The sequence below is a fragment of the Oncorhynchus clarkii genome, chromosome 4 (assembly GCF_045791955.1).
Source record: "Oncorhynchus clarkii lewisi isolate Uvic-CL-2024 chromosome 4, UVic_Ocla_1.0, whole genome shotgun sequence".
Taxonomy (NCBI): domain Eukaryota; kingdom Metazoa; phylum Chordata; class Actinopteri; order Salmoniformes; family Salmonidae; genus Oncorhynchus; species Oncorhynchus clarkii.
In genome coordinates this window covers 17864774-17883030 of record NC_092150.1, presented here as the reverse complement: position 1 = coordinate 17883030, position 18257 = coordinate 17864774, and the positions used below count along the sequence as shown (strand labels likewise).

General features: G+C 44.1%; 1 protein-coding gene and 1 non-coding gene across 3 annotated transcripts; both read right to left on the bottom strand.

The window, feature by feature from the left end:
• Positions 1-1277: 1277 nt before the first annotated feature.
• On the bottom strand, positions 1278-13003 carry LOC139406521 (elongation factor 2b). Of its 2 annotated transcripts, XM_071149187.1 has the most exons (14): positions 12911-13001; positions 7926-8140; positions 7637-7818; positions 7477-7526; positions 7167-7378; positions 6780-6958; positions 5791-5896; positions 5237-5489; positions 4946-5141; positions 4387-4753; positions 2525-2878; positions 2155-2337; positions 1757-1889; positions 1278-1617 (listed from the first exon to the last, which is right to left on the bottom strand). In XM_071149187.1, the coding sequence occupies exons 5-14, from the start codon at positions 7311-7313 to the stop codon at positions 1424-1426; spliced, it is 2112 nt and encodes a 703-aa protein (XP_071005288.1). In that variant the 5' UTR covers positions 7314-7378; positions 7477-7526; positions 7637-7818; positions 7926-8140; positions 12911-13001; the 3' UTR covers positions 1278-1423. The 2 variants fall into 2 exon arrangements, with proteins under 2 accessions (XP_071005288.1, XP_071005286.1); XM_071149185.1 differs by lacking the exon at positions 7477-7526 and having other exon boundaries at positions 12911-13003.
• Positions 5592-5660, bottom strand: LOC139408171 (small nucleolar RNA SNORD37). Its single transcript, XR_011634226.1, has one exon. It is a non-coding gene; the product is annotated as a small nucleolar RNA SNORD37 (small nucleolar RNA).
• Positions 13004-18257: the final 5254 nt, after the last annotated feature.

Genomic DNA, 18257 nt, shown 5'->3' with positions numbered 1-18257 from the left:
TCAACAAAATATTTAATTGTATGTTGCTTTTATAGTTTTGTTCAGTGTAGTATACCAAACATTTAGGAATGTCTTCCTAATTTTGAGTTGTGCACCCCACACCTTCAGAACACTCAATTATCAGGGAATGACTACAAGATGTGGAAAGCTTTCCACAGGGATGCTGGCCCATGTGGACTAACACTTCCAGTTGTCAAGTTGGCTGATGTCCTTTAGATGGTGGACCAGTCTTGATACACACACGTAACTTATGGAAAAACCCAGCAGCGCTGCAATTCTTGATAAACCAGTGCACCTGGAATTACCACACTCCTTTCAAAGGAGGCAGTTATATATTTTGTCTTACCCATATCTCAAGACTTAAAATCATTTAAAAAAAAATTAAAAATTCACCCCTTTTTCTCCCCAATTTCGTAGTATCCAATTGTTGTAGTAGCTACTATCTTGTCTCATCGCTACAACTCCCGTACGGGCTCGGGAGAGACGAAGGTTGAAAGTCATGCGTCCTCCGATACACAACCAACCAAGCCGCTGCTTCTTTAACAGAGCACATCCAACCCGGAAGCCAGCCGCACCAATGCGCCGGAGGAAACACCGTGCACCTGGCCACCTTGGCTAGCGTACACTGCGCCCAGCCCGCCACAGGAGTCGCTGGTGCGCGATGAGACAAGGACACCCCTACCGACCAAGCCCTCCCTAACCCGGGCGACGCTAGGCCAATTGTGCGTCGCCCCACGGACCTCCCGGTCGCGGCCGGTTACGACAGAGCCTGGGCGCGAACCCAGGACTTTGATGGCACAGCTGGCGCTGCAGTATTAAAATCATTATTTAACTAGTCTTCTCCCCATTCATCTACACCAATTATTTAACCAGGCAAGTCAGTTAAGAACAAATTCTTATTTACAATGACGGCCTACCCTGGCAAATTGTGCACAGCCCTATGGGACTCCCAATCACGGCCGGTTGTGATACAGCCTGGAATGGAACCAGGGTCTGTATTCACGCCTCTAGCACTGAGATGCAGTGCCTTAGACCGCTGTGCCACTCGGGAGCCCAAATTGAAGTCGATTATTAAGTGACATCAATAAGGGATCATAGTTTTCACCTGGTCAGAGTCATGGAAAGAGTGGGTGTTCTTCATGTTTTGTATACTCAAGTGTATGAAATGTGTATATATTGATCCACCTGTGTTACCGGTAATCGCAACGGCAGTCCTCACACAAATTTCCGTTCCTACCACCCTCTCCAAAGAATGTTGAACCAGTTTATATTTTCCATTTTTATTTAATTTATGTTTACAATTCTTCCTAATTGTTTCTCTTGATAAGGTCTTTGCTTTCCTTATGGAAAATGTTTGTGCCCATGGTGATCTGTACAGTTCTGGTCTCAGTGTTGGGGTGGGGGGGAATGAGAGGGTAGCCTTTTACAATTTGTCCAGGTAGTTATCCAATGCAGGAATTCCCTCCTTGAGCCCCTTGCGTTTACGTGTGTCAGCCACAATCTGGGATATCTTGGTGGATGTGTCCTGGGGATCTCCCTGGAGGATCTGCCAGTGGTCAAACACACACTGGGGGAAGGCCTGGCCACCGGTGTTGGAACGCAGGTCTGCTGTGAAACCTTGAGAAGGAACACAGGTATTAGCATATATCAATTTGTTTTATACAATACACATTTACTACAAATCAGGGCTAGACAATTCCCTGAGAAGTGCATATCAGATAAGGGAAAAGTGGACTGCACTTGGTGGGTCACTCACCGAAGGACTCGTTGACAGGCAGGTAAGCCTTGACGATGAACATGGGGGTCCCCATGACCTGGGACTCCTCGAAAACATGACCGCGCTTCCTGTTCAGCACACCATAGATGCCTCCCACCACCTGCTCAGGACACTGCAGGGAGAGGGGGAAACAAGGTTAACACCATTGAATTCGATGGTTAACGCCAACCTGTCCAAGAAAGCTATGCTGTTCAAGGTTGTAGCATTTTTCTAGTCAACTTCCATTATCCTGGAGATGAGCTCATTTCTAGTCAAGTATCATATTTTATGGATTTAGCCATCACTTGTTCAGTGTGGTGCATGATTTCACATCAGACATAGTCCTTGTTGAAACCAAACATTTAATGAAACATTTTAAATGTCAATTGTAGGCATACCTGAATCTCCACCAGGTAGACAGGCTCCATGAGTCTTGGCTGAGCTGTAAGCTGGCATGCATACAGCACTCTGCGGGCTGTGGGAATGATCTGACCACCACCCCGGTGGATAGCATCTGTGTGGAGGGTCACATCGTGGACATCAAAGCGGACAGCACGCATATTCTCCTCGCACAGGGCACCCTGGAAACAAAATAGTAATGTTTAAGGTATTGATACAAGCACTTCAGTTTGCGTGACAAATCTACATTCTCAGAAAACTACCCTTGGCGTATTCCCCAACACAGAATTGTGCCTCTTCAAATGATGGTATGCTTGTTTTAAAGTGACCAACAAAGTAGGAAAAATTACATCCATGAGTCTTGCTTACCTCCTTGACAGCCCACTGGAAGCCAGCCACCACGCTGTCCTTGATCTCGTTCAGGTACTGGACTCCCTTGGTCACATCCATCAGCAGGTTGGGGCCGGTACCGTCGGGGCCGAAGCACCAGATCTTACGGGCCTCAGACACATCCCACTCGTACTTGTCGGCCAGGAAACGGGCACGGACCTTCAGTTCCTGTCTGGCACTGACGTCACCCTTTTCGATGTCCTCAGCCAGGCCGTCGGGGAAGGGACGGGCTTTCATGTACAGACGGTTGTGTTTGTTGGGGGACTTGGACAGACACATCTGGTCAGACTCCTCAGACACAGTCTCCCTGTAGGAAACCACCGGGTCGGATTTCTATGTGGGAGAGTGGAGGGGGTGTTTAATTATTAAATACATCAGTAGGATAACACTGCCCGTAACGTAACACCATTGTAAACTCAGCAAAAAAAGAAACGCCCTCTCACTGTCAACAGCATTTATTTTCAGCAAACGTGTAAATATTTGTATGAATGTAAGATTCAACAACTGACAAACTGAACAAGTTCCACAGACATGTGACTAACATAAATGGAATAATCAAGTCAAAACTGTCAGTATCTGGTGTGGCCACCAGCTGCATTAAGTACTGCAGTGCATCTCCTCCTCATGGACTGCACCAGATTTTCCAGTTCTTGCTGTGAGATGTTACCCCACTCTTCCACCAAGGCACCTGCAAGTTCCTGGCCCTAGCCCTCACCCTCCGATCCAACAGGTCCCAGACGTGCTCAATGGGATTGAGATCCGGGCTCGTCGCTGGCCATGGCAGAACACTGACATTTCTGCCTTGCAGGAAATCACGCACAGAACAAGCAGTATGGCTGGTGGCATTGTCATGCTGGAGGGTCATGTCAGGATGAGCCTGCAGGAAGGGTACCACATGAGGGAGGAGGTAGTCTCCCCTGTAATGCACAGTGTTGAGATTGCCTGTAATGACAACAAGCTCAGTCCAATGATGATGTGACACACTGCCCCAGACCATAACGGACCCTCCACCTCCAAATCGATCCCGCTCCAGAGTACAGGCCTCGGTGTAACGCTCATTCCTTCGACGATAAACGTGAATCCGATCATCACGCCTGGTGAGACAAAACCGTGACTCGTCAGTGAAGAGCACTTTTTGCCAGCCCTGTCTGGTCCAGCGACGGTGGGTTTGTGCCCATAGGCGACGTCTGGTTAGGACCTGCCTTACAAGCCCTCAGTCCAGCCTCTCTCAGCCTATTGCGGACAGTCGGAGCACTGATGGAGCGATTGTGCGTTCCTGGTGTAACTCGGGCAGTTGTTGTTGCCATCCTGTACCTGTCCTGCAGGTATGATGTTCAGATGTACCGATCCTGTGCAGGTGTTGTTACATGTCTGCCACGGCGAGGACAATCAGCTGTCCATCCCTTCTCCCTGTAGCGCTGTCTTAGGCTCTCACAGTACAGACATTGCAATTTATTGCCCTGGCCACATCTGCAGTCCTCATGCCTCCTTGCAGCAAGGCTAAGGCATGTTCATGCAGATGAGCAGGGACCCTGGGTCAGTAGAAAGGCCCCTTTAGTGTACTAAGTTTTCCTAACTGTGACCTTAATTGCCTACAGTCTAAGCTGGTAGTGTCTAAATGACCGTTCCACAGTTGCATGTTCATTAAATGTTTATGGTTCGTTGAACAAGCATGGGAAAGTGTTTAACCCCTTTACAATGAAGATCTGTGAAGTTATTTGGATATTTAAAAATTATCTTTGAAAGACAGGGTCCTGAAAAGGGACATTTATTTTTTTGCTGAGTTTAGAAGGGATCATGTGAAAGCCCTACATGTAACAAGGCATGGAGGACTAGTGTACCTTCAGTGGAATGCAGGCATGGTCCTCCTCCAGATCCTTGAGGCAGATCTCCAGATGCAGCTCACCGGCTCCAGCGATAATGTGCTCTCCAGACTCCTCGATGATACACTGCACCATGGGGTCAGACTTGGCTAGACGCTTCAGGCCCTCCACCAGCTTAGGTAGGTCAGCAGGGTTCTTGGCCTCCACAGCCACTCTCACCACAGGGCTGACGCTGAACTTCATCACCCTCATGTTGTGGGCCTGCTCGAAGGTGGTGATGGTCCCGGTCTTCACCAGGTACTGGTCTACTCCAACCAGACCAACAATGTTCCCGCATGGCACGTCCTCGATGGGCTCAATGTAACGTCCCATCATCAGAATGGTCCTAATGAGGAACAGGGGAGAGTCAGTCAACTGTTCAATACTGGGCAAGAGCTTATCAGCATTTAAAATGTGCTACTCCCATGCATGCGCCTTGTGCTTACTGGATGGTCACAGATTTACATGGTTTTCATGGATTGCGAGAGACAAATTACAAAGTATGGCCATTAGAAGTGCAGCGTTCCAGAGTACCAACCTCTGAATTGGTTTAAGGTAGAGGTCCTCTTTCTTTCCAGGGGTGAAGTTTGGTCCCATAATGCGCACCTTTTGGCCGGAAGACACGCAGCCAGAGAAGACGCGGCCAAAGGCGTAGAAGCGACCCTTGTCGGTGGTGGGCACCATCTTGGAGATGTACATCATCAAGGGAGCCTTGGGGTCGCAGTTCTTGATACCTTAGGAGACAGTTGGGTTAACAGACCGGTATATGGTACTATCTATTTTTCCAGATGAGTGCAGATGAAGGAAAGAAGAGTGGTTGTAGTCTTACCCATGGCAGCTTCATCGTCACCAGGTCCTTCATAGAGCAGCTCACAACGGTATTTCTGGGCCGTGACAGGGGAGGGCAGGTGGATGGTGATCATCTGGAGCAGGGCCTCTCCGGCTGGCAGCCAGCGACGCATCACAGCCTTCAGCAAGGGCTTGCCCTCCTTCTCCTTGTCCTCATTGTCCAGCTTGATGTCCAGCTTCTCTATCAACTTGGCCGTCTCCTCCTTCTTGAAGTTCATGATGGCGTCAAACACCTATAGCAGAAACGGCAGTTAAAACGTAAAATGGGTGGACCATACAATAAAATACAGATGGCTCATATGGGGAGAGGTAACTATAGAATTGCCTTTGCCATGCGTCAGACTGCAGTTTAACATCACTGGACAATCAGGTCAAAGTGAAGAATGTATTAAGTCATCATTCATAGGCATGAAGCGCTAAAAGGCACAATACGAAATGCACTTTCCTGGTCAGATCTTATCGGTACATGGCTAGTATGTATCCCCTCTCACCTGGCCTAATGCTAAACATTGTTAAAGTCATGTCTCCACTCACCTTGAAGATGGGGTCTAGGACGAGCTGAGAGAAGGTACGGGGGAGCTTCTTTCCATCAGGTCCGTTGGCAGACTTGCTGAACTTGCCAGTGGCTGGGTCGAAAAACCTGAAGGGGAAAAAAATATCACCATTTAACCTCACTAGGGTAGGGGGAAGCGTTCTGAATTTTGGATGAAAAGCGTGCCCAAAGTAAACTGCCTGCCAGTCAGGTCCAGAAGCTAGCATATGCATATAACTGGTAGATTTGGATAGACACGAGTCCAGCGCGTGACCGGGAGCGCGCCTTTCTTGTTTCGCCTTTTCTATTGACGAAGCATTTGTCCGGTTGAAATATGATCGATTATTCATGACAAAAACAACACGAGGATTGATTAAACATCGTTTGACATGTTTCTACGAACTTTTATGGTACTTTATTGATTTTTCGTCTGTCTGTTGTGACCGCTCTTTGTTCCAATGTATTACTGAACAAAACACACCAACAACGGAGGTTTCTGAATACAAAGAGGGACTTCATCGAACAAAACAAACATTTGTGTAACATGGAGTCTTCGGAGTGCAACCATATGAAGGTCAAAGATAAGTGATACATTTTAACGCCATTTCTGACTTTTGTTACTCCTCTTTTTGGCTGCTAACTGTAATGATGTCTGCTGGACGCTGTTCTCAGATAATCGCATGGTTTGCTTTCGCCGTAAAGTCTTTTTGAAATCTGACACCGTGGTTGGATTAACAAGAAGTTAATCTTTAAACCCATGTACAACACTTGCATGTTTCATACATTTTTATAATGAGTATTTGTTTTTGAATTTGGCACACTGCAATTTCACTGAATGTTGGCCAGGTGGGGCGGTAGCGTCCCACACCCCCTAGAGAGGTTAACTACACTGTAAACTGACAAGCCTTGACATGTACCAGGCAATCTGGCAGGAGCTAGTTCAGGAAAATGTGGCAGATGATTACAAGGTTGACAGTGACTGGTCCCTCACCTTTCACCCCACAGCTTCTTCATCATGTCCTCCACCTTCTTGCAGCGCTCTGCAGGTCCTAGTTGTGCATCACCCTTGGCAGCAAACTTCATCACGTACATTTCAGCAAACTGCTTCAGGGTGAAGGCCCATCCGTGGAGTCCCGACCCAAAGCCAACAGTTCCAATGACCGGGTCAATCTGTAAGAGAATAGTTATTACTACTAGGGCAGGGTTGATACCAAGCCAAGAAACTAGAACTCCATTTCCAGAGAAACACTTTCAATATTCATGTAAACAGCAGTTTTGTCATTAGGTGCAAAACAGAACTGGAACAATGCCACAATTTCACAGGTGAATTGTCAACAATTTCTGACAAGGCATTGTACAGCCAACATAAGTAGCTTACCATGATAGCGCCCATGGGACCGCTCTCATCCTCTCCGTAAGTGGCAATGATCACGTTGACATTCTCCACGATGCGCTGGAAGGTCTGGAACAGATCTTCTGGCTCCAGCTGCAGCTCCAGCAAGGCCCGGTCCATCTTGTTCATCATCAGCACGGGCTTGATACGCTCAGCAATGGCCTGCCTGAGCACGGTCTCTGTCTGCACACACACACCTGGGCAGGGACGGACAAGAGCAGATCGTGAGCTAGGAAAATGTTGAGAACAAATGGATTGGTTTGTTGACTGACTCCTACTCCTTTTTATAATATACCTCGTAATCATGGAACCTAGCATCAATATGACATCCTGTATGACAGATGTCTGAAAATAAAGAAATACTTGTTCACAAAAAGTATAGAACATGCCATCATTTTTTACAGAAATGAAAGCATGATCGTGTCCGACATAACTAGGGCGCAAGTCGTCCTTACCTGACACGCAGTCCACAACAACCAGGGCTCCATCAGTGACACGGAGAGCGGCTGTGACCTCAGAGGAGAAGTCAACGTGGCCTGGAGAGTCAATCAGGTTGATGAGAAACCCAACGCCATCTTTGCACTGCTTGATGAAGGCCATGTCATTCTCAGAGAGTTCGTAGTACATGGAGATGGCACTGCAGTGGAAGAAAGTGTTAGTCCACTCAACTGCCAGCCCAAACCTCTCCTACTTCTGCCCAGCCAGAAGAAATGTTAATAGGCAATCGGCCAGGTGGACACTCACGTTGACTTGATGGTAATGCAGCGCTCCTGTTCGTCCTTTCGTGTGTCGGTGAAACGGGTCTCTCCAGCACGGGATCCTGCGATGATACCAGCCTTCGACACTAGTGAGTCTGTCAGGGTGGACTTACCATGGTCGACGTGCGCAATCACAGACATGTTACGGATGTTGGACTTCTTGTCCATGATGGCACGGATTTGGTCTACGGTAAAGTTCACCTACAGAGAGGGGGGGGGATTATTAATGTAGAGCTGTGACAATAAACTGAAAATTAGACGTCAACCATACCGATCACTTACCACAGGCATTTTGCTAACGTCACTCATTGCGACAAGTAGACTATACTAGGGAAATGTGAAGTTTGAAATGAAATAAGTTTGCTAATACATTTGATGGCTACAACCTAGGGCTGGGCTATATAAAATTATTTCAAATGTAAGTTTTACGCAATGTTCCAAATGCCTGTATCACAAAAGTCAAAGGTTCATTTCTCTCTCCGTGTTTCTTTTGTCTTGTCCCCTTTAACAAGCAGTTTCAACACACTATTTACATTTGAGGTTTGATCCAACAAAAATCAGTCATATGGACACCAAAATAGTATTTTACTGTAATAGAGAAATTAACCTTTGTAACAATACCCTTTTAATGTCTCAACTCCCAAAATGTTGATCAGAGCAGACCCTACTAAGAGAGGAGTATCATTGGACAGGACTGTGGAAAATATATGCTCAGTTTCTGCTGCGTGCAGCAGGCCTACCGCAATAGGCCTGGTAGTCGAGTAGTGCGCACGGTGTTGTAGTGGGTACTGTGTTGTGAAAGAGTTGAATGAAATGAAATGGCATGCAATATTTAACTGAATAACTGCCTTAACTTTGTCGGGCTAGGGGGCAGTATTTGGAAGTTTGGATGACTGAGGTGCCCAAAGTAAACTGCCTGGTACTCAAGCCCAGAAGCTAGGATATGCATATAATTGGTAGTATTGGATTGGTAACTTTAGAATGTTTTCTAACTGTTAATATAATGTCCGAGTATAACAGAACTGATATGGCAGGCAAAAACCCAAGGAGAATCCATACGGAAAATATACATTTTTTGAGCTCACTCATTGAAATGGCTGTCTATGCGAATATCAACGGAATACCTCCCAGATTGCAGTTCCTAGGGCTTCCAGTAGATGTCAGTCTTTAGAAAGAGTTAAAGTAAAAAAAAATTAGCCAGAATTTGTAGTTTTTCTAAGTGGCTCCCATTTTGGCTGTAGTATTGTGGCGTGCGTGGATGACAGTGCGCACCTAGTAATTTAGCTCCGGTAATAAACATACTATTCTCTGTCTTAAATTTGATGGTTTATTTACATATCAGGGTACCTGTGGATCGATTAGAAATGTTGTTTGACTTGTTTGGACGAAGTCTATTGGTAACTTTCAGGATTCATTTGTATGCATTTTGAACAAGGGAAACCAGTGGATTACTGAGTCAAGCGCGCCAACTAAACTGACTTTTTTGGGATAAAGGACTTTATCAAACAAAAGGACTGTTTGTTATGTAGCTGGGACCCTTGGGATTGCAAACAGGAAGAGCTTCAAAGGTAAGTGATTTATTTTATCGTCATTTCGTGACGCCTCTGCTTGTTTGGAAAATGTTTAATGCTATTGTATGCGGGGTGCTGTCTTAAGATAATCGCATGGTATGCCTTCGCCGTAAAGCCTTTTTGAAATCTGACAAAGCGGCTGGATTAACAAGAAGTTAAGCTTTTAAATGATGTAAGAAACTTGTATTTTCATGAATGTTTAAATCCTCTTGAATTTACCCATCCCGGATCCTGGAGCGTTGTCATCAACTACAGTAATTAGCATAGCGCAACGGACAAAAAAATTATTTCCTAGAAAATATTCATATTCATGAAATACAGTGAAACACAGCTTAGCCTTTTGTTAATCACCTTGTCATCTCAGATTTTGAAATTATGCTTTACAGCCAAAGCAAGACAAGCATTTGTGTAAGTTTATCGATAGCCTAGCATAGCATTATGCCTAGCTAGCAGCAGGCAACCTGGTCACAAAAATCAGAAAAGTAATCAAATGAAATTGTTTACCTTTGATGAGCTTCGGATGTTTTCACTCACGAGACTCCCAGTTAGATAGCAAATGTTCTTTTTTTTCCAAAAATATTTATTTTTGTAGCCGAAATAACTGTTCTTCAAGTTTGGCTGAGAATTCGACCGGAAATTGCGGTCACGACAATGCCGAAAAATATAAATAATAGCGACAGAAACATGGCAAACGTTGTTTATAATCAATCCTCAAGGTGTTTGTCAAATATCTATTCGATAACATATCAACCGGGACAGCTGTATTTTCAGTAAGACCGGGAGGAAAAATAGATACCTCTGTCTATTACGCAAGAATTACTCAGAGCCCTCGGCCGGACACTTACGCAATGTAGTTGCTTACACTCATTCGTCAACATAAAGGTGAGAAACTACGTCAAAATGCTGTAGACACCTTTCTCTCAGGCTTTCCCCTGCAATATCAGTTCAGAAAAGCTAGTCAACACAGCTAACAATCACTTCAAACAAGCTGGAAAGAGTGCAAACTAGCACTTAATTTCATTTGATGTTTTTACATTTAGTTGTATATTTCCATAAAAATGATGACCGCTGATTCATGATTTCGACTGGCTGGGAAACGCTGCCTGCCTGTCTCGTCCCGAAACGTTCATTACTATGGGACACCTGGAGATCAAATTTGAATATTGAAACAGGTTTATACAAATTTCCGCGGTTGAAAACAATGTTAGTTCAAAAGAAATGTGAGGATGTCTAGATGCTTTTTATAGTGGAGATCATGTTTATAAATTGCCTGGCTGGGCTGATATGGAACAGTAAATAGGCCTTTTTAAAGTAATTGATTTAGCAGGTGGTAACTTGTGGAATAGATACCGGCTGCAATGTGGTTTTAACCAATCAGCATTCAGGATTAGACCCACCCATTGTATAAACTCATTATGTAGGGAGGTCTAACAAAAGGTATGAGAATGGCTGATTCTGCATGGCTATAAACCGTGGAATGCAGTACCATTAGAACAGATATGACGCACTGAAAGCTGATGCATTGGGGCCTGAGCATGCAGACAGTAACGAGTATACTTGCCGGTTAGCTGACAGAGCTTTATTGGCCAACTTCATGCTTTAAATCATTCAATGCTAGGCAACCAAAAACAGTAAACTGCAGTAAATGGTGTGTATAGGTTGGCAAGGTGCACCGGGTGGAAAATTTGATTAGCCATCACAAAAGTTGGCTCTCGAGTGTGCTACTAAGTTAATTAAGCAATTAGGCCTGAGGTGGTGTGGTATATGGCCAATATACCACAGCTATGGGCTGTTTGTTATGCATGACAAAACGCAGAGTGCCTGGACACAGCCCATGGCCGTGGTATATTGGCCATATCACAAACCCGAGGTAACCAACATAATTAGACCAGTAAAAATAAATGTTTAGTCATACCCATAGTATTCGGTCTGATAAACAGTGGTGTAAAGTACCTAAGTAAAAATGCTTTAAAGAACTACATAAGTAGTTTTTTGGGGTATCTGTACTTTACCATTTATATTTTGGACTACTTTAACTTCACTACATTCCTAAAGTAAATTATGTACTTTTTACTCCATACATTTTACCTGACAGCAAAAAGTACTAGTCACAATTTGAATGCTTAGCAGTACAGAAAAAAGGCAAAATTCACACATATCAAAATTATGTCCCTGGTCATCCCTACTGCCTCAGATCTGGTGGACTCACTAAACAGAAATGCTGCCTTTGTAAATTATGTATGAGTGTTGAGTGTGCCCCTGGTTTGCTAAATATAAGCACATTTTTGTATAGCATTTACTTTCCCTCAAGTATGACAATTTAGTATTTCTTCCACCACTGCACATTCAAAATCTGATACCTTTAGACTTTCTCAAGTAGTATTTTATTGGGTTAATTTCACTTAACTAATTTTATATAAGGTATCTTTACTTTCACACAAGTATCACAATTGAGTACCCCACCCAATCTGTTGATATACCGTGGCTGTCAGCCAATCAGCATTCAGGGCTCGACGACCCAGTTTATACCTAACGTTAGAAATCTACGTAACCGGTGAACGATCAGACACAAGTAGGCCTCGATGCAATCGGCAGAAAAATATAAACGTCAGCTTATTACACCAGGCTGCATTTAATACCACCAAGTAGCGGGATAGCGAGTCATATAGACAAAACACCAGCTGTTTCTGAATAGTAAACCGAACAGATTTAAACTCGAGAGCATAGCCATTAAGGGTAGACCGTCATTGTAAATAAGACTGTTCTTAAAATGACTTGCCTAGTTAAATAAAGGTTATAAAAAAATAAGACATTAATTATTGCCAAGAGACGACGCTTTGACAGCGCAGCCTGAATAGGCCACGTATACACACACTTTTATGACATGCCGGCATCCTGCACACGCCAGTATTTGAACATAGGTTAATAAACGAACGCTTGGCCAGTTAACACGCAAACCTCGGACAAACAATTTGTAAACATAACACATACAGCGTTAGCTCTTACGTTTGCGTCACTGGATATGGGACCAATACTAGAAGTACAAGACATGACAATCGACCGCTAAGGGTTCAAAGCCACTGACCGGCACTTCAACACTTAGATTCATGCTAGAACCTCATTTTAAAGGACATTACAGGTAAAGGTGGCCTCTGGCATGGGGCATCATCAAACAGGGGGAAAACTGGCATAGTTGGGACCATTTGGGTGTCTGCACTACTGTGCAGAAAGAAGTCTGTTCACACAAATTGGGTGCCATTTTGTTCAAAGCCCAAGTAACCACATACCATCTATCACCTTAGTGTCAGACATTTTACACTTTAATGTTATGACTGAAGTAGCAGAACACATGATTATACTATACTACTATTCCCAAAACGAAAATACTTATCCAACTCACCATTTTGACGGATGGTTAAGGATTCGCGTCGTGGAAAAAGAGTCACGAAATTTTACACTGCCCACCTCTCGAGGGCATAGGCAGGGAAGAGAGTGTTTACGTCAACAGGCACGGTTTTATACTGCTCACGTGCTGCGTAAGGACGCAAAGTCTTGACGCGCAGTCTACTGAGACAGAGACGTGCGTTGTTTTGGCATTTTGTGACAGAAGAAACAAACACTTTCTCTGATGACCATGTGTAGCATTTTACACTGGTGGGCAATGGCCTACAAGCATTGACGAATAATTATACTTCTACGAAATTAGGCTGAATTAACGTCAAACAGTCATCGCTAGAGGGTTCCTTACGCGCCACACCCAGGTACAACAATAGACGTTCCACTGCACACATCTTCCCTCGCCCTACCTGACTAGCCCAACCAGCCGTTTATGACGTGAAACGAATAACAGTGCCATCTGACGGATGGTTGGTCTACGACCTGACCTGACCTTGTAGTCAGAACTTCAGAAATTGTTGAACTACAGTTACTTTAGCAATATATAATTTAGCAGTTCGGCAGTATCGTATAGGTGTAGTGGAATCTCAAGTATGTTTATCCATGTAAATTATACCCAAAGAAAATGCACTTCTATTTGTTTTGACCTCAATCACAAACAAAAATATTTAGATTGGATTTTAAATCAAATGGTGCATATCTTTCCCATTCATTTTGCATTGAGGCCAGCATGTTAGGGTAGCTCTAATGCAGATAAAAGGGAAGCGATAGATTAGAGTACACAATTTGAATTTGATGAAATATCCTATGTAAAGTGAAAGCTATGGAAAAAGCAATGGAAAAATGTCGTAGCTTTAATTCAAACAATGTCTTGTTATTATTGCACTCCCACTGTCAAGGTCTGCCAGTTGTCACGCCAATTGGTCAAGTCATCCAGCAGGTGGTGCCTCTTTGCTGAGTTCAGACCTCATTCTGCATCACTAGCGAGTTCCAACTACATTCTAACTCTCAACCTGAAGTACCACAAAACAGTGTGTGAAAGCTATGGAAAAATGGCTTTGCTTTAATTCAAACAATGTCTTGTTAATATTGCTTTCCCACAGTGAAGGTCAGCCAGTTGCCACGTCACTTGTTCAAGTCATCCAGCAGGTGGTGCCTCTGTGCTGAGTTCAGACCTCCTGCATCACTAGCGAGTTCCAACTACATTCTAACTCTCAACCTGAAGTACCACAAAACAGTGTGTGAAAGCTATGGAAAAATGGCTTTGCTTTAATTCAAACAATGTCTTGTTAATATTGCTTTCCCACAGTGAAGGTCAGCCAGTTGCCACGTCACTTGTTCAAGTCATCCAGCAGGTGGTGCCTCTGTGCTGAGTTCAGACCTCCTGCATCACTAGTGAGTTCCAACTACATTCTAACGCTCAACCTGAAGTGCCATAAAACACTGGTGTTACCTAAGGTGTTATCTAAAGATAGAACAGTAAAACATAGATTTATACAACAGAATGTCCTGTTCCATACCCAAAAGGCCATTAAAGGGCAAAAGGTCACGTGCCATTGTTAGAGCTGTTTAAGGAGCTTGACATACAATACCAGTCAAAAGTTTGGACACGCCTACTCATTCAAGGGTTTTTCTTTCTTTTTTTTTATTTTCTACATTGTAGAATACTAGTGAAGACATCAACACTATGAAATAATGAAAAAATATGGAATCATGCAAAAAAAAATGTTAAACAAATCAAAATAGATTTAATATTTGAGATTCTTCAAAGTAGCCACCCTTTGCCTTGATGGCAGCTTTGCACACTCTTGGCATTCTCTCAACCAGCTTCATGAGGTAGTCACCTGGAATGCATTTCAATTAATAGGTGTGCCTTGTTAAAAGTTCATTCGTAAAATTTCTTTCCTTCTTAATGCTATTGAGCCAATCAGTCGTGTTGTGACAAGGCAGGGTTGGTATACAGAAGATAGGTAAAATACCAAGTTCATATTATGGCAAGAACAGCTCAGAAAAGCAAAGAGAAATGAGAGTCCATCATTATTTTAAGACATGAAGGTCAGTCCATCTGGAAAATGTCAAGAACTTTGAAAGTTTCTTCAATTGCAGTCACAAAAACCATCAAGGGCTATTATGAAACTGGCTTTCATGAGGACCTATAGACCTATATGCTGCAGAGGGTAAGTTCATTAGAGTTACCAGCCTCAGAAATCAGGAATTAATTGCACCTTAGATTGCAGCCCAAGTAAATGCTACACAGTTCAAGTAACAGACATAAACTGTTCAGAGGAGACTGCATGAATCAGGCCTTCGTGGTTGAATTGCTGCTAAGAAACCACTACTAAAGGACACTAATAAGAAGAAGAGACTTGCTTGGTCCAAGAAACAAGAGCAATGGACATATGCCGGTGGAAATCTGTCCCATGGTCTGATGAGTCCAAATTTGAGATTTTTGGTTCCAACCGCCGTGTCTTTGTGAAACGCAGAGTTGGTGAACGGATGATCTCCGCATGTGTGGTTCCCACCGTGAAGCATGGAGGATAAGGTGTGATGGTGTGGGGGTGCTTTGCTGGTGACACTGTCAGTGATTTATGTAGAATTCAAGGCACACTTAACCAGCATGGCTACCACATCATTCTGCAGAGATTCGCCATCCCATCTGGTTTGCGCTTAGTGGGGCTATTATTTGTTTTTCAACAGGACAATGACCCAAAACAAACCTCCAGGCTGTGTAAGGGCTATTTGACCAAGAAGGAGAGTGATGAAGTGCTGCATCAGATGACTTGGCCTCCACAGTCACCCGACCTCAACCCAATTGAGATGGTTTGGGATGAGTTCCAAGGCAGAGTGAAGGAAAAGCAGCCAACAAGTGCTCAGCATATGTGGGAACTCCTTCAAGATTGTTGTAAAAGCATTCCAGGTGACTACCTCATGAAGCTGGTTGAGAGAATGCCAAGAGTGTGCAAAGCTGTCATCAAGGCAAAGGGTGGCTACTTTGAAGAATCTCAAATATAAAATATATTTGAAATTGTTTAACACCTTTTTGGTTATTACATGATTCCATATCTGTTTTTTCATGGTTTCACTCTTATTCTATAATGTAAAAAATAGTTTATTTTATTATAAAACAGCCTAAATCCAGACAAACTTTTGAATACTTTTAGATTTACTTTCATGAGGCGTGCATCACGCTGATATTCAAAACATTGTATGTGATTGAAATTCCACATTGTGTATTGGACGGTCACAAGACGCAGGCCTCCTAACTGTCCCTAGAATTTCTAAGCAAACAGCTGGAGGCAGGGCTTTCTCCTATAGAGCTCCATTTTTATGGAATTTTCTGCCTACCCATGTGAGAGACACAGACTCGGTCTCAACTTTTAAGTCTTTATTGAAGACTCATCTCTTCAGTAGGTCCTATGATTGAGTGTAGTCTGGCCCAGGAGTGTGAAGGTGAACGGAAAGGCACTGGAGTAACGAACTGCCCTTGCTGTCTCTGCCTGGCCGGTTCCCCTCTCTCCACTGGGATTCTCTGCCTCTAACCCTATTTCAGGGGCTTAGTCACTGGCTTACTGGTGCTCTTCCATGCCGTCCCTAGGAGGGGTGCGTCACTTGGGTGGGTTGAGTCACTGACGTGATCTTCCTGTCTGGGTTGGCGCCCCCCCCCCCCCCCTTGGGTTGTGCCGTGGTGGAGATCTTTGTGGGCTATACTCGGCCTTGTCTCAGGATGGTAAGTTGGTGGTTGAAAATATCCCTCTAGTGGTGTGGGGGCTGTGCTTTGGCAAAGTGGGTGGGGTTATATCCTGCCTGTTTGGCCCGATCCGGGGGTATTGTCGGACGGGGCCACAGTGTCTCCCGACCCCTCCTGTCTCAGCCTCCAGTATTTATGTTGCAGTAGTTTATGTGTTGGGGGGCTAGTGTCAGTCTGTTATATTTGGAGTATTTCTCCTGTCTTATCCGGTGTCCTGTGTGAATTTAAGTATGCTCTCTCTAATTCTTTCTTTCTTTCTCTCTCTCGGAGGACCAAGAGGCCTAGGACAATGCCTCAGGACTACCTTGCCTGATGACTCCTTGCTGTCCTCAGTTCACCTGCTTGTGCTGCTGCTCCAGTTTCAACTATTCTGCCTGCGGCTATGGAACCCTGACCTGTTCACCGGATGTGCTACCTGTCCCAGACCTGCTGTTTTCAACTCTCTAGAGACAGCAAGAGCGGTAGAGATACTCTGAATGATCGGCTATGAAAAGCCAAATGACGTTTACTCCTGAGGTGCTGACCTGTTGCACCCTCGACAACCACTGTGATTATTATTATTTGACCCTGCTGGTCATCTATGAACATTTGAACATCTTGACCATGTTCTGTTATAATCTCCACCCGGCACAGCCAGAAGAGGACTGGCCACCCCTCATAGCCTGGTTCCTCTTTAGGTTCCTTCCGGCCTTTCTAGGGAGTTTTTCCTTGCCACCGTGCTTCTACACCTGCATTGCTTGCTGTTTGGGGTTTTAGGCTGGGTTTCTGTACAGCACTTTGAGATATCAGCTGATGTAAGAAGGGCTTTATAAATACATTTGATTTGATTTCTGCTGATTGGGCGAGAAGTTGAACGCAGACTGATTATGATTGTGCATAGACCAAGACTGTTCAAAACCATTCAGAGTGACCAAGAGAATAACCAGTAACCTGCTCTGACTCAGTCTGCAAAGTGCTCTCTTTTTTTTCAAGTATCATTCGGACCAAACAGATGCTCAACATTCATTTTCTTGATCTCCATTTATGCTCCATTAACAGTGTCGTTCGGTCCTTTACATCCAGCCAATTTAACATCCACTTGCTTTTGACTCACACTCACAGTTGCTTTTGACTCAGTTACTTGTCTTCCTTTTTTTTATAAAATAATTTTTGCAAAGACTGCATTGTAGCAATTGGATGAATGCTTTAAACAAACAACACGTGAACGTTTGCTTGTAGCTTGTAGGAGCAATGACCGGTTACGTCAGGTTATATTCATGAGGGTAATCCCAAAGCCCCAGGGTCTGAGAGTAGTCATAGCTATATTGCTTTTCAGATGTTGTAACAATGTACAAGTGGAACTTGCAGGCTAAGAACAGGGTTTTAACCTTTGGACCCATTCCCCATCAGATAGAGGAGCAATAATGATTATGTAATGCTGCCACAATATGAAGACCATCATGGTTATTGGCAGTGATCTAATTTCAAATTGAAGACACAGCTCGCAGGACAGTGACAGACGAAAGGAAAGAGTGACAGATATTGTAAGTGATACTATGAGTAAGGAGAGATAAAGGGTCAGGCTTTTTGGACATAATAGAAAATGAAGACGTTGACAGCTCAC